Source organism: Electrona antarctica, assembly GCF_951216825.1.
Source record: "Electrona antarctica genome assembly, chromosome: 7".
Classification (NCBI taxonomy): Eukaryota; Metazoa; Chordata; class Actinopteri; order Myctophiformes; family Myctophidae; genus Electrona; species Electrona antarctica.
The window spans coordinates 14921331-14935514 of record NC_136812.1 but is presented as its reverse complement, the minus strand read 5'-3'; the positions used below and the strand labels follow the sequence as shown (position 1 = coordinate 14935514).

At 41.5% G+C, this 14184-nt stretch overlaps 1 protein-coding gene across 1 annotated transcript; it reads right to left on the bottom strand.

Annotated features, from left to right (window-relative positions):
• Positions 1-3324: 3324 nt before the first annotated feature.
• On the bottom strand, positions 3325-13890 carry prdx6 (peroxiredoxin 6). Its single transcript, XM_079505662.1, has 5 exons — positions 13676-13890; positions 11160-11316; positions 5311-5457; positions 4303-4449; positions 3325-3805 (listed from the first exon to the last, which is right to left on the bottom strand). The coding sequence occupies exons 1-5, from the start codon at positions 13765-13767 to the stop codon at positions 3680-3682; spliced, it is 669 nt and encodes a 222-aa protein (XP_079361788.1). The 5' UTR covers positions 13768-13890; the 3' UTR covers positions 3325-3679.
• Between the last annotated feature and the right edge of the window lie 294 nt (positions 13891-14184).

Genomic DNA, 14184 nt, shown 5'->3' with positions numbered 1-14184 from the left:
TCTGCAATTGTGAGCTTACATACGGTAGATTGGATATTTTCAAAAAGCTGATGTAGGCCTATACAGTCAACAGGATAAACCGATTTTTATCCTATATAATCTAGCTGGGGACACCCTGGAACCTCTTCAAGGTCCCCAGACCGCACTTTGAGAACCACTGGTCTATACACTGTAAAATCAGTGTATAGACCAGTGTACAAAGTGTACATCAAAGTGTACAAATGGAACCAAATGGACCCATATTCTTTTGTTAAAAGGTTAAAGCTCTATATTAAACATTATAGTGTCCTATATAAACCTTCAAACTAGCTGGTGTTATAATGAATTGCAACGTGCACGGTATGGCTCTGTGATGAGGCAGAGGCACCCTCTGAGGAGTCATTACTAAGTATCGTTAGACCCCAGCTCAAGGGAAGCAACATAAAGGACTAATATAACCATATATACTCGGTTGACCAGGGTCCCCCAGGAGTCTGTAATTGGTCCTCTGTTTTTTGGGCAGATAAAAGGCTAAGATCTTCAAGCTCATAACGTGTCTCACTGTGACACTGTGGCATGTCCGGCGTTGTCCGCCTATTATGACATTCTCAGAATACTGATTCTAGGGTTCATGTTCATGTGTTCATGTTCATGTGTTCATGTGTTCATGTGTTTTTGACTTGTATTGTCATTTTTTTCTCCACACACCAAATCTTTGCTGAACATACCTGATCTACAAGGTCACGTGTTGTAGATCTATTTCTGTTGATTGCTGATTTACCATTTAGGCATTTAGCAGATTTATCCAGATTGAATTACAATAAGCAAGGTAAACTAACCCATACATCACATTCAGAGACAGACTCAGTGCCTGAGTGCCTCAATAAACTAGAGGTAAGCCAGGAACCTATCATCAGTCTAAACAAGACTTAATAAATCAAAGTAACTCTCTGGTTCGTTGCTTGAGCATTTCACTAAAGGTGAATATTTCAATCTGGCCACCCTAATTGAGATCATTAGTAGTGAGTCAGAATGCATTAAAGAAGCCACGAAGGCCATGCTAACAGCTGCAGATGCTTGTTCTCAATGCAGAGCAGGGCAGACAAACCCGGATCACTAAACCCCATGCGATATGATGCCATTGAGTTGAGTTGAGGCTTTACATGAGAAGATATTTGAGGGAGTGTGGGAGTGTTTCTTAAAGGATTCCTAACAAGTGCTGGCTGCTGATAATAGCTAAGTGTTCCAACCTACAACATCTGCTGATACCATCAACCAGTCTTCTCTGTTAGAGCCTCCCATCACTGGAACAGTCTCCCTACAGAAGTAAGAGAGACCTCCAACTATTTGACCTTCAAATTCAAACTTAAGAGGTGGCTAAAAACAAATCAAATATGTAACCATGAGTAAATCAGTTGCTCTATTCTGTTCTGTCCCATGTACCTTGTTTATTTTGTTCTTGTATTGTATGTGTTTTTGTATGAATAGTTTTTATCATCACTTTTAAGAGCCTGCTCGGGGACTGCTTGGCTTTTGGCTAACTCTGGCCTATTTACATGCATTTGCAAAATGACGTGTTGATTAATGTGCATTGTCCCTGCTAAATAAATAAATGAATAAAAGTCTGGGAGTCCAGTAAAAAAAAGTTCTCTTTTAGTTGAATCTGCCTTGAGAGATTATACCATAGTTTACCCACCCAGAAATGCATAGATGCATTGCCATCTATTGACAGAAGAAAGAACTGCATGACACAAATATTTTCAGATAGCTTGTACAGAAGTAGGGTATATGGGGGTTGCTGACCTGCTGTTGCTGTCAGTTTAACCTCTCATATGTTTAATTTTACACAATGGTTCATTTGTGGGTAGGTAAGATACCAAGATGTTTTGCACACACTGCCTGTTATGAAGAAGAAATACTGTCCAGAGAGAGCAATTAACTGAACAGACTTCAAATACTCTATGGAACTTGAGTGAATATTGAAACAAGGTTTTTAAACTAGGTGTAGATGTGGATGTTATATTAAAATACTCCATTCCACCACACATACTCCAAGACAATAACTATATAATAATGATAATAAATGAATTGCTGCTATGGCCGTTAACCAATGTCAATATGTCATTCTGTGTTAAAAAAATGTAATTATAAACAGGCATTGCATTTGAAAAAAGCAATGCCTCTTTATTCTAAAACTAGGGATGCACCATTATTAAAATGTTGGCCCATATACCAACATGATCAGCTTGAATGTAATATTTGTATTTAAAAATGTTCCAACTTGTTGACTCTTTTGAAAGCTTGCCAAAGAAATCCTGATAGAATTTGCAGCCTTCTTCTTCTTTTTCAACATTATAAAATATCTGCTAAAACCGATATTATTTTGATATAGATTCGATACCGTTGCATTTTAAGGCCAAGATCTCCCGATATCAATGCGATAACCGATTAATTGCCCATCCCTCCCTACTAATAAGCGGATATGACTGGGGTTGACGTTGAGTGTTTACTTGATATGTATCTCTAGCTTGTGAGTCACTTGGTGAACTAGATGATATTCTATTTGGTGTACAGTACCGTTCATTTATCCATTCGTAACTAAGTGTACTAAATGTACCCAAATAGATCCCATACAGAAAAAAACAAAAGCAGGACGCCATCTAGTTACCGAATGCATTTCAATTCCATCAGTAAAGTTTTATATCATCAACCCAAGATGTATAGCGAGGAATGCGTCGATATCAGAGAATCAATAACAAGCTTGAACTTGTGGCAGGTAATTTTCTCCTCATCGGTATCAATAAAACATGCCTCGTCCTCCTTCACCTGTATCACATTGGCCTCATCCGGTCAACGACACATTTGAGATTGGGACCTGAAATGCTTTCAATGAAGCTGCTCTGCACAGAAAACGGTCTGTCTCGAGTCTTCTACTGAATGACTCTGTGCTACATAGCGTTCCTACGCCCCGTCAGAAGTGTCTTGCACGGAGCTGTTTTAGAAGCAGCCTAACATGATCCCTAAACTTTCCTGTAAAAAAGAAAAACGTTTAATGTTTCAATGCAATTCTCATAGAATTCGTCAACTTCAAAATGTCATTATTTAACGACGTTATTCCAGTTCAACTTCTGTCCAGGATGAGTGCTTGTAGGTTGGGTAGGTTTATCAAGTACTCTTATAAATGTATCCCCTAGTAAGGTCACTCACTATTGAGGTCAGCTTCAAGGACAGTGGCCGTTTTTTTCTTAAGCCAGGAGTGTGAATGCTACCCGAGTTAACCTGACTTCATGGTCAATGTATCGTCAACATGATTATGAAACAAACCGAAAATCAATAAAATCAGACTTCTGTGTGTTATAAATCACCTTTATTCAGGGAAGCTAAGGCACCGTGTTATAACAATTTCCCAAACACTTGGTTAACATTAGCCACAGGCATCATACAGGTACAGAATAAGTGCCATCTGTTCACAGTGAGTCACTTCTACATGCATTAACAGTGCAAGGAATTTGCATCTTTGCTGGCTGGTGGAAAAGTCCACCATCCATACATGGGCAGTAAAACGAGTTTACATTTTGACTGGTTACAGTACCCGCGATTCCCCACAGTCAAGATTTTTAAATGAAACTGCAGTAAACTACAGGGGAGTGGAGACCTTGCTGAGCCTATTGGGAATGTTCTGTAGGATGATTGTCCAGTTTCAGGGCTGGGTGTAGCGCAGGTATCTTTTCCCAGAAGGCACCTCTGTGGTGGTCACACCATTGGGGAAGAGGGCAGCCGCCTCTGCATCAGAGAGTGAGGGGATGACCATGACCTTATCACCCACCTAAGAGAGAGATAAAAGATGTAATAGACAAAAGGTTAACCATTAAACCCCTATACAGCAGTTATCCTTGACCCGCTCCTTTTCTTACAAAATAGGGATGGCAATAATTAGTAGACTACCAGTCTATCACCACCTCACAGCTTTTGTACAAAGGTTGGCTGGGGTGCATATCAAGTATCATGGAAGAATCATGATATGCGTGGCTCTGTAGCAGACAATGTCGTCAATGACAAGCGGGAGCAAGTCATGGTTATGTATCAAGAAGGTATTATCAACGTCAGGGTACTGCATTGTAGAACATAACACTTGCATGTTGTCCCCCCAAAAAGGAGTAGGCAGTCAGGTACATTTAAATGTTGAAAGGGAGAGTTCAAAGGGCACAGAAGGAAGGCACTTGGGTCTGTGGACAGATGTCCTGAACTTTGGACCATCAGTGAGGCAATATCTCCTGCTATGTTATTGGTTCTAAGTCGTAAACAACTAAATGATTCTAGTACCTTCCAGTCCACAGGCGTGGCAACCTTCTTCTGAGCGGTGAGCTGTAGGGAGTCAATGACACGGAGTAATTCATCAAAGTTCCTTCCAGTAGTGGCGGGGTAGAGGATTGACAGCTTTAGTTTCTTGTCTGGGCCAATCACAAACACCTGCATGGGAGACAGTTCAGAGAGGCATTGGGTGAGCTTCAGTTAGTCTCCGACAATTGTGATTCAATCACATGATCTTTTTCAGTGACCAGCAGAACTTGTACAGTTATAGTACAAAGCAGTACAGTATGCGTTCCAGTGTTTCCCCTATAACCATACAATATTTGTATTTATTATTTATATTTGAACAAAGATGAGTCTTATCATGTCAGACATACAGAGTGGAGACGAGACAGCCCAGCCGGGAAAGATTACTACACTCTTGATCTCACCGATACGCAATGTTACTTTTTATATGCATTCATTGTTCTTGTTCTCGTTATCCCCGAGTCTAGGCACACAGAAACAAATTCCAAATGACGCTGGTTTTGGCAATACATGTTTGATTATCATGTTAATATTCTCCATTTACAAGAAAGTCTACATATGGGAGTGTCTTGGGAGTGTCTTGTGCTATTCTCTCTCTAGACCTGGGATCAGTCAATTTACTGTACAGAACCTCTTCACAGGTCAATTAACGTTGCTTCAATGTTTATCAAGTTACAACAAGCAGCAGGTAGGTCAACATTGAAACAAACCAACACTGAAGGTGAGACTGCAACTTCGCAAAAACAAATGAGTCCCACAACTTCACAGGCCTACAAGCTACCATTGCGTTGCAACGCAGCAAGTCGATACCTTGTAGATTTGTTCTTTTTGTCAAGCAAGGAACACTGTTGTGCGATAATAGTATAAATTCCCTACCAGAATGGCACACTTGTTGTCTGTTTTTTGGAGGGGGGGAAAAATGTGTATACATTGTATTGTATCTAGGACCCTCTCGAAAATGAGATGCTACAAGAATTTAAATCGTCATCATACACAGCGTGCAGTGAGGGGCAGTCCGTCCTTGTCCAACTCGTCGGGGTCCAGCATGCCCATCAACACAGACAGCTCTCGGTTGTGGTCAGCGATGATGGGGAATGGTAGAGGGCAGCCAGCCTCCTCGCCTCTGAACGCCATCACATCCTGGAACACAGGGATGGGAAACATCATTTCACACGTCGTTGCCTTTCTCCCACAGTGCAATAAGATGAAAGCACACATGCATGACATGGTAATGGCTGTATCCTAGTCTTTGATTGATTTAATCTCTCAAGACAGCAGAATCTGTCAGCAGTAGGGTTTAATGCCGGGATCCCGGGATTTCGGGCCTCCCGGGAATAGGGCACGCAATTTCCCGCCCGGAAATTTCTTCGGGACCCGTTGTCCCGGAGTTTTTTTTTTCTTGTAGGGAAATTACACTAAAGAGTTTTCACACAGTGCGCGTTCTTTCCCCTTATCTAGGAGTGATCAAATGTCCAATCTGAACCCTCCCATCATTTTCAAACATGTTTGATGATATTTATATGGAATTATGGATTACACTCGAGGGCTGCAAGCCTGCAACGGGAACTGGAGCCAGCGGGACCCAACGTAAATGTTGGCGGCGCGGGCGGTATTTAAATAGCCTACCTGCGGGCGGGCAGGCACGGCCGCCGGCCGGTCAACATGAAATCAGTGGGACCCCACGAATCCTGCATCCTCCCGCAATTAATCAGATAGGCCTACAGAGTTTATATACACTTTAGCAAAATATGAATGTCTGACAGACATCTTCAGGCACGCTCCCAAAGCTGCTGCACCTGTCAATCATTAGCCTAATCAGTCACTCTGTGAGAATTGTGTGTTACGGACGGAGCGAGGAGTTTCCTTTCCCTGTGATGGACATTGTCACTTCTAAACCCCTTTTTGCTTTTGCCTGCATGTGTGCAGCAATAACGTGAAACGGAACACAAACAAAGATGAGTAGTAGGGGTGTGCATCTCTCCCTTACAAGACGATTCGATACGTATCGATACGCATGGGCTACGATGCGATTCGGGGACGATACATTTTATATACAGAACGATTCGATTCGATTCCGTCCAAATCGATACGATTTCGATTTTGTGGAACTTCATGGAATTTGATGCGATTCGATACGATACGTTGCAATCTGACACATTTAACCTTCTATAGATTTTTTATTTGAAGCTAGATCTATAAAGAATAGGGTTGGGACTTCATTAAAAAACATCTAATTAATTGGAGGCTTTGTGATTGATTAATTAATCTCAATTAATCACATATCAATAGGCCTATTTGACCTGAGCAGTGAGCTTTTTTTTCAAATGGATTTGGATATGAGTGAATCAATGAATAGTGACTACATAAGCATAGGCAATAAAACAAGTAGTAATAATAATAGTGGTAATAATATTATTTATATGCTTCTCTGAGTACTTAAAGACACTTTTCAAGGAGAACATGAGAAAACAAATAAAAACAACTTTATTAGAGAAAAACTAAGAAAGACTATGGAATAAAATAAATGAAAGCTATAGCAATATTCCAGAGGTGGGTTTGAATTTATAGGTGGTGACATGTCTCTGAGTTTTGGAAGTGCATAGTTTGACAGGTCTGACTGCCTGCTGTGGACAGAGAAACCCTGACCATTAAACACGGGCAGACGCAACGATACAGTCTATCATTCATTGTTAAAGCTCCAAATGATATTCCCATTCGTCTTTGTGTCTGCCCGTGTAAACGCAGCAGCGAGTGTGAGGGGTTGGGGAACGGATGGAAAGTACATAGTGTTATTAAGGAGGACTCCTAACTATATGGAAGTTAAACTAACGTTAGCTCCCATGCTAGCTACTAGCTAGTAGCTTCCCTCGTCAGAACAGAACAGAACACCACCACAGATCGGGTGGAAGCTGTTGATATCACTGCTTGTGCCCGTGGATGGGAAATAAGATTTAAAAGGCTATGGAAGCGTGGATGAAAGCACAGATGTGTGCAATAAAGTTGTGTCGGATGTGCCTGTGCACCCCGTCTGCTGCTCGTGTGCTGTTGTGACTGTCGCTGGCTGCTGATGCAAAGTTAAAGAGCGTCATAAGCATGCGCCCATTCTGCGCTGGAAGTAGCAGATCTACAAGTTATCTACCCGTCGCAATGCACAGTGCTTTGGGCTTGTACATCTGTGTTTTTCCCGCAGTTAGTTGAATTATATCGATTCACAACTTTAGGATCGAACCAACGTCCGATCCAGACGCTATTTTGACCGATCCAGACACACGTGCATCGATGTAGTCGTATCGTTAATGTTAAAATCGATTATCGATTCATATCGATATTTTTTGACACCACTAATGAGTAGGCTACAATTTGTTTTATAATAACCACCAGCACGCAGCGTCTCTCTCCCTCTCTCTCTCTCGCTCTCTAATAATAAACTGGACGTGCTGGCTAATTTAACACCCAATCGGACTTTTCATAAAGTACAAAGCGGGATGATCACATTCTCTGCAGCGGAGAAGGGGACCCACTGCATGCTCAAAGGGTGAAAGACCTAGCCTGGCGCGGCCAGACTCATAGCGAGGGTTCACTGATGTTTCCTCCCCGCATATATCTTCAGTGAATCCCCGCTATGAGGCTGGCCAAGCCAGGCTATGAAAGACCATGGCTAAGGTATCTATGTGAAAGACGTGAGGTCGTTTTTCCCCCGTGCTTCGACAGTCACATTAGTGCAAACTCCTGTGTTCCTTTTTCTGAATAGCGTAGTAGGCCTATAACATTATTAATATTTTAATTTAATACTTTTATTGTAGGCTATATGTTCATATTTCGTTCAAATAAAACGTTTTAAACCAAAAAATATCACTATTCTATTGAACATATGAAGTATCTATACATATAAATGCATTTTGGTGGGCACTTTTTTTCTTTTTTTTCTGACGGGAATTCCCGCGGGAGCCCGGGAAAAGGTCCGCAAATTCCCGGGAATTAAAATGAGCCAAATCCGGGAAAATATTAAACCCTAGTCAGCAGCAACACTGCCATAAACTTGTATTGTTGTTTAAAACTAAGGGAAATATTCCCCCCCCGAATGGGTTCCAAGACCATGATTGATTATATGGAGGTTGTAATGTTTGCTCCATGTTGTGTATAAACCCTAGGACACGTAAAATATGAATCAGTAGCCAGGACAATATTCATAGTGGTTCAGCTGTAACTAGTTGGTTAAAACAAGACTTGGGACCTTAGAGGACCTTGAACTGTATTCTGTGATAGCTCAGAGTGACCAAGCAAATATCTTTCTGTGAGAAAGGTAACTACTATCTTTTGGTGATAAGGTAACTACTACTAACTAGTCTAATAGTAAGTCTATTTTATTTATTTTTTTAAGAAAGAAAAAAAAAGGTAGACAAGAGGCAGACATAACAAGCAATCAAAAGTGTGACAACGTTTCACTGTTGCGTCTTCCACAAGGGAAATTGAACAGATGTTATAATCAGTACTTGGACATCAGACAAAGTAAATAGTTCAGTGTGGGAAAACCGTCCGTTTTCTATTCGCAAGGGTTCAGCCAAAAGTCTGTGTCTGAGTGTTTGCCTAATGTGTTAGAACGAAGCAGCAATAAAAGAAAACAAAGGGGTGGGATTAGGACTCCCAAGAGTAATACTAAATATCCTGACCCCTTCCTAAAACTACAGACAGACCTGCAGTCCAACCCATTTCCACGGCAGATGATTAAATCAAAAGTTACTTTCATGGCATGTAAAAAAATGTAAACTTCAACAGTAGCTAAACAGCAGGGTTGAAACCCCCATGTGAAGTGTAGAGGTGGGCGGTGCTGGATGTAACCTAGTAGCCAAACATTTTGTCCAATCAGGAATGAATGGCCTAGTAGAATTCCAGAACTTTACTGGCTCTGTCAACTCCCCTCCCCGTTGGACCACTCACTGGACGCCAAGAGAGGAGGTACTGCCTGTAACCTAGCAACACAGCTGAAAGCCAATCACAGTGGTTCCATTTATGAATGGGGGGGGGGGAGAGGTTAGCATACCCTAGTCCCATTGAAAGAGACAAACCACCCAGATAACAATGCAAAGACAATAACAGATTAGTTGATCAATAAGCTTCAATATAACAAATCAATAATTTAAACAAATATATAGTATAAGCGAAAATCCATAAAGGTCTTTGAGTTCATAAAGTTTACTTTTTTATGTCAAAGTGCATTTCATGTGTGTGAGTGAATGGGTGGTTAGCAGTGGAGGGACAAATGGTGTATTTAAAAGTTGACTGCCAGGGGGGCAAAGTTGCACCTTCACAAGCATGTTTTGCATACAGTTAGTTCAGTACTTGTACAAACTCTGTTTTAAAAGCACCTTTATCCGTATCCACTATCCAGAGGGTAACATTGTCCATGGCAAACTTGTGGGACAGAGTGTAAAGCCATCTGTACAAAGTAAGCCTGACCAGAAGTGGAAAAACCTTGACCCATTCTCAAAAGGGGGGAAATATGAGTGGAAACTGCTGCCAAAGTTTGGTTATGGTAGTACATTTGCATATGCCATAGTGAGGTTACGCATCTGAACTGTAAACCATAAAGCAAGAGACAACGTTACCAGTAGCCATGTGAGTCGGGTGAAAATGGCGAGTGAAGAACTACTTTTTGGCAAACCTTTACATCCCTGAGTGAAACGACAATACCATATAGGCTACTGTGCATTTATATAGCGCCAAATGTCTGCATGTAAGTAAAGTTCATTTTAGTTGTATAGCGCCAAAATACAAAAGATATCTTATGACACTTTACAAATAGAAAAATCAAAGTAGTTAGAGACCCAACATTTTTATCAGCTTGCAAAGCTGATTAATGACGTGATCTAGTCACTAGTGGTGAGATTTTCATGATTGTCTAGCCTCTAAGCCTATACGGTCAATGGGACACCAAGCCCCACGGCCAATGGGACGCTCTCGTCTCCCCCACCACACCATGACTAGAGAATGCAAACGCGACTACAGAAAGCCCCACTAAGGCAGGGGTTCTCAACGTTTTGGCTGGGGACCCCTGGAAATGCTTTGGCCATGTCTCGCGGCCCCCGCCCCGCTAGAGTTCTCGGCGTTTTAGGGCCTAAAATCTATAACTTCCGGATTTGATGATGTCACGCGCAGACACTCTATTACAAACTGACTGCAAAAATAACCTTAGAGAAAATATATCATAAATGAATACTGAAAACTGCTATAATCATCACGTACTATGTAAACTCTTAATTTCCATTTTCCAGCCATTCAGTTGGAAAAAAATAAAACATTTTGGAAAAAAATTGGGGACCCCCCAAAATAATTTGGCGACCCCCAGGTTGAGAACCCCTGTTATGTAGCTATGTGTGCCGTTTGCCACTATGTGTTTAAATCTTTGTAACTATTACTTTTGGAAAAAATGCTGCTGCTAATCTCAGCGGGTCCGTCGTTGACTCGTTCTTCCGGGTTCTTGCAAAAGAGTTTTACTGCGGTTAGGGTTAAGGTTAGGTATAGTTTTACTGAGGTTAGGTTTATGTTTAGGTATAGTTTTACTGAGGTTAGGTTTAGGCTGTCAATCACAGCATACCATCTACTCAAACATGCTGACGATCCCATGCTCGCAGTAGTGAATGTAGGCCAGGATGCTTTTCAAGCACCTGGCAAAAAGAGTGTTTGGAAAGGTCTAATGTCCTGTGTCCGTAAGGTAATTAATTTTTCCCTGAGTTTCTGTTGCAAGCCGATATAATGACTAGTCATTTCTTGTTTTTTTATTTCCTTTAACGGGAAGTAACAATACGTGTAACAGTATGTCCATTTGTGTATGGGTCACTAACCTTACTCCAACTGAGGTGGTCCGCCACGCTGTCGATGGACAAGGCGATCATCTTGACGTTCCTTTTCTTGAACTCATCACTGACCTTGGCAGCACAGGCCAGCTCAGTGGTGCACACAGGAGTGAAGTCCCTCGGGTGGGAGAACAAGACACCCCATCTACACAAGAAAAGAGCAGGGGGAAACAGAATTGAGTGCACGTAGGGTTAAGGAAAGGAGAGACGTGAGAGCAGGACACAATGGAGAGGGAGTTGAGGCAACAGAAGAGCCATAAATTGGGTGAGGAGAGAAGGGGGGAAAGAAGTGCAAGTCTCTGGAGGAAATGTCAGTACCAGCAGTTCAAGTTTGGAGCAACAGGTGGCTGGGAATCTGACAGACTCAGAACTAAAGACAGCAGGGATGAACTGGGATTATTATTTTCTGCATATGGTCTGGGAGAAAAGATTGGAAAAGTTATACAATACTACTTTAACTTTACCACAGCTTTTGATCGCTGACAATTACACCAGTCTATTTTCTTTTTTTGCTGAACGCAGATTGCGATGTCTTCATTTTGAATCCAATTGTTGATACAATATCTGAATACTTTCTAGAATTGGGATTCACTCTGAAACCTGAATCAACATATTCTTTTGTGAAAACAAAGGCATGTGAATAAATAACTTGGTTAGTTTATTGAAATCTTCAGTCATCAGATATTGTGGTTGATCTAACCTGCAATAAAGTACTCATAGGAGGGAGTTCTTTGGCCTGAGGTCAACTAATCAGTAATCACTGAGCGTCAGCAACTCACAACACTGGCGCTTTGTCTCAGAGGCCATGTGACCAGCTGCTAAAAGGGGGAGAGAATCACATGATTGAGAGAAGCCAATGCTGTGATGGAACATTAATGAAAAGGCTAGTTTTCCTAACTGCTTCCTAATAAAAGCAACACAAATGCCATGTACTTGGGAGCTGCAGCATGACATTTTTTAGAGCCAAGATAAGGATCTGAAACAACCAGGTGACAAAAGGAAGTCCTTTTGCCACCTTGTTTCAGATCCTTATCTTAGTCTCCATCAGCATCATAGTATAACAATCAGGCTGTTTTTCTGCAAACTCACAATATGCATGCAGCCATGCACTCGAGTTTAGTTTCTACTTATCTAATATGTGCCTCTTGGACAACCACTCTTGGTGTCAATTAGGCCAAACAAATCAAATAATCATATTTAATCATACTCAAATAATAATAGTAGTTATGATAAGGATGCAGTTGGGCAAGTATGCAAATTATTTTTTGTGAGGGGTGTGTTGGAATAATATGTCCGAGTTGCTTGTGCAGTTTGAGCCAAACCCTTAACAGGAAAGGAAATACATTACAAAAAATAAATGGAAAGGTGGGAAATCCACAAGACATTTAGTGCATAATTTCAGCTCTCATCTGGTTCAGGGGTTGTGGGGAGGGGATTGTGGAGGGTCAAACACACACACTTATAAAACATGAACTCATACCCTCCCCAGACCCCCACCCAGTTACACAATGTTACATCATGATGAGACCACCACTGCTCCGCCCCCCAATTCATGCTCTTGTCCATGACCCCTACCTCCCATCCTTATCTGTCCATTTACTTGCTACAGCCAAGATAGTAACTTGGAAGTTAATCTGTGATTTTTTTTAACTTCACACACACAAGGTTCATTGCTTCCTTGTGTTCATCATTAAAGTGTGTGTGTGTGTGTGTGTGTGTGTGTGTGTGTGTGTGTGTGTCGTTTTCTTTACAAACCATTCCTCATGCATTAGAATTAGAATCATAGGATTGGATGCCAAAAGTGAAGGCAAGTGCAAATTTGCAAAATAGGCTAGTGCAAAAAAGGTGTAGAATTTTGCAAACCGCCAGGTGTCACATATGACACAGATGACAATCTCTGCAACTGCTACCGTCTGTGCATAATGTGGATGCAGTTGCACCACCTCACACTAAGTTCACCAAGTTCAAACTTAGCCTAGTTATAGCCTTAAATGGCTTGACCAAAAGCCATTAACTAGGATAAGTTTGAACTTATGCGAGGTGATAGGTGTTATGAGCTACTTTCTGTCAAGAAATTCTGTGCAGGTGATTCTATTAGTTTGGAAAAGCTCGTCGAAGTCACTCAACTTTCCTGCATACCACCTGTTTCGAATTCGCACATAATGCAGGAGGTAGCAGCACGACCAGTTAATAAAAATGAGTGGTTCCAAAGTCCAACAGCATGGAATTTCTTGACAGAGTAGCTCATAACATGTCTACGGTGGATTTTTATGAATCAAACGCATTGCATTTTGCGTTTTCCCGGTTGGTGAGTTTAACGTCGTGTTATACAAACAGATCGTAAAAGCAATTTGGATGAATGGGATGTCAATGGAGGGTATTGCAACTCTAGATTCATCCCATTATAAACAATCTAGTGTTGCACAATGCACATTGCGGCTAAGCAAAAATACTATTACAGATGCACTGTCACTATGGCTATATGAAGCTGCTCTTGCACTTACGAATCGCCGAGGAAATCATGGAACTTGATCTTGCCGACGGTAGTGTCGGCTTCGAAGTTAGGAAACACGTCTCCCAGCAGAATGCCCGGCATGATTCTGGTATCGTGTTCGTGGCCCACTCTACTCGTGTGTGATCAGTCAGAAGGAAGGGAAGCATGTAGCCCTAAGGGAAGGGATGAGAAGTCACCACGTGATCCTACTACAATAGGAAGAGGCGTGCCATGGATTCACTTACGTAAACGTTTTATGGGCGCGTTCGGAAATACCGCACCGCACTCTCCTATTAGTTTGCATTGCACAGCGAGAAAAGTTGACACCAGACAGAGACGTTTTTGCCACACAGTCACACACACACACAAACAATTAAATAAATAAAAATAATAATAACCATGCAAGATATTTCAACATGACTACACACTGGACTTGTTTTTGTTTATTTAATTTGTTTATTATTTTTTGTTCTTTGCAAATTAAGCAACCGTCCGCAACCAAACCAACCTCGCTTCGTG

Bases quoted from the DNA above. Each gene is read 5' to 3' on its own strand.
- prdx6 (XM_079505662.1), bottom strand. From the start codon at position 13,767: ATGCCGGGCATTCTGCTGGGAGACGTGTTTCCTAACTTCGAAGCCGAC. The intron at 11,317-13,675 runs GTAAGTGCAAGA...TTTCTTGTGTAG, and splicing joins CATGATTTCCTCGGCGATTC to ATGGGGTGTCTTGTTCTCCC. The intron at 4,450-5,310 runs GTATGATGACGA...TCTCCCATGCAG, and splicing joins TGCCCCTCACTGCACGCTGT to GTGTTTGTGATTGGCCCAGA.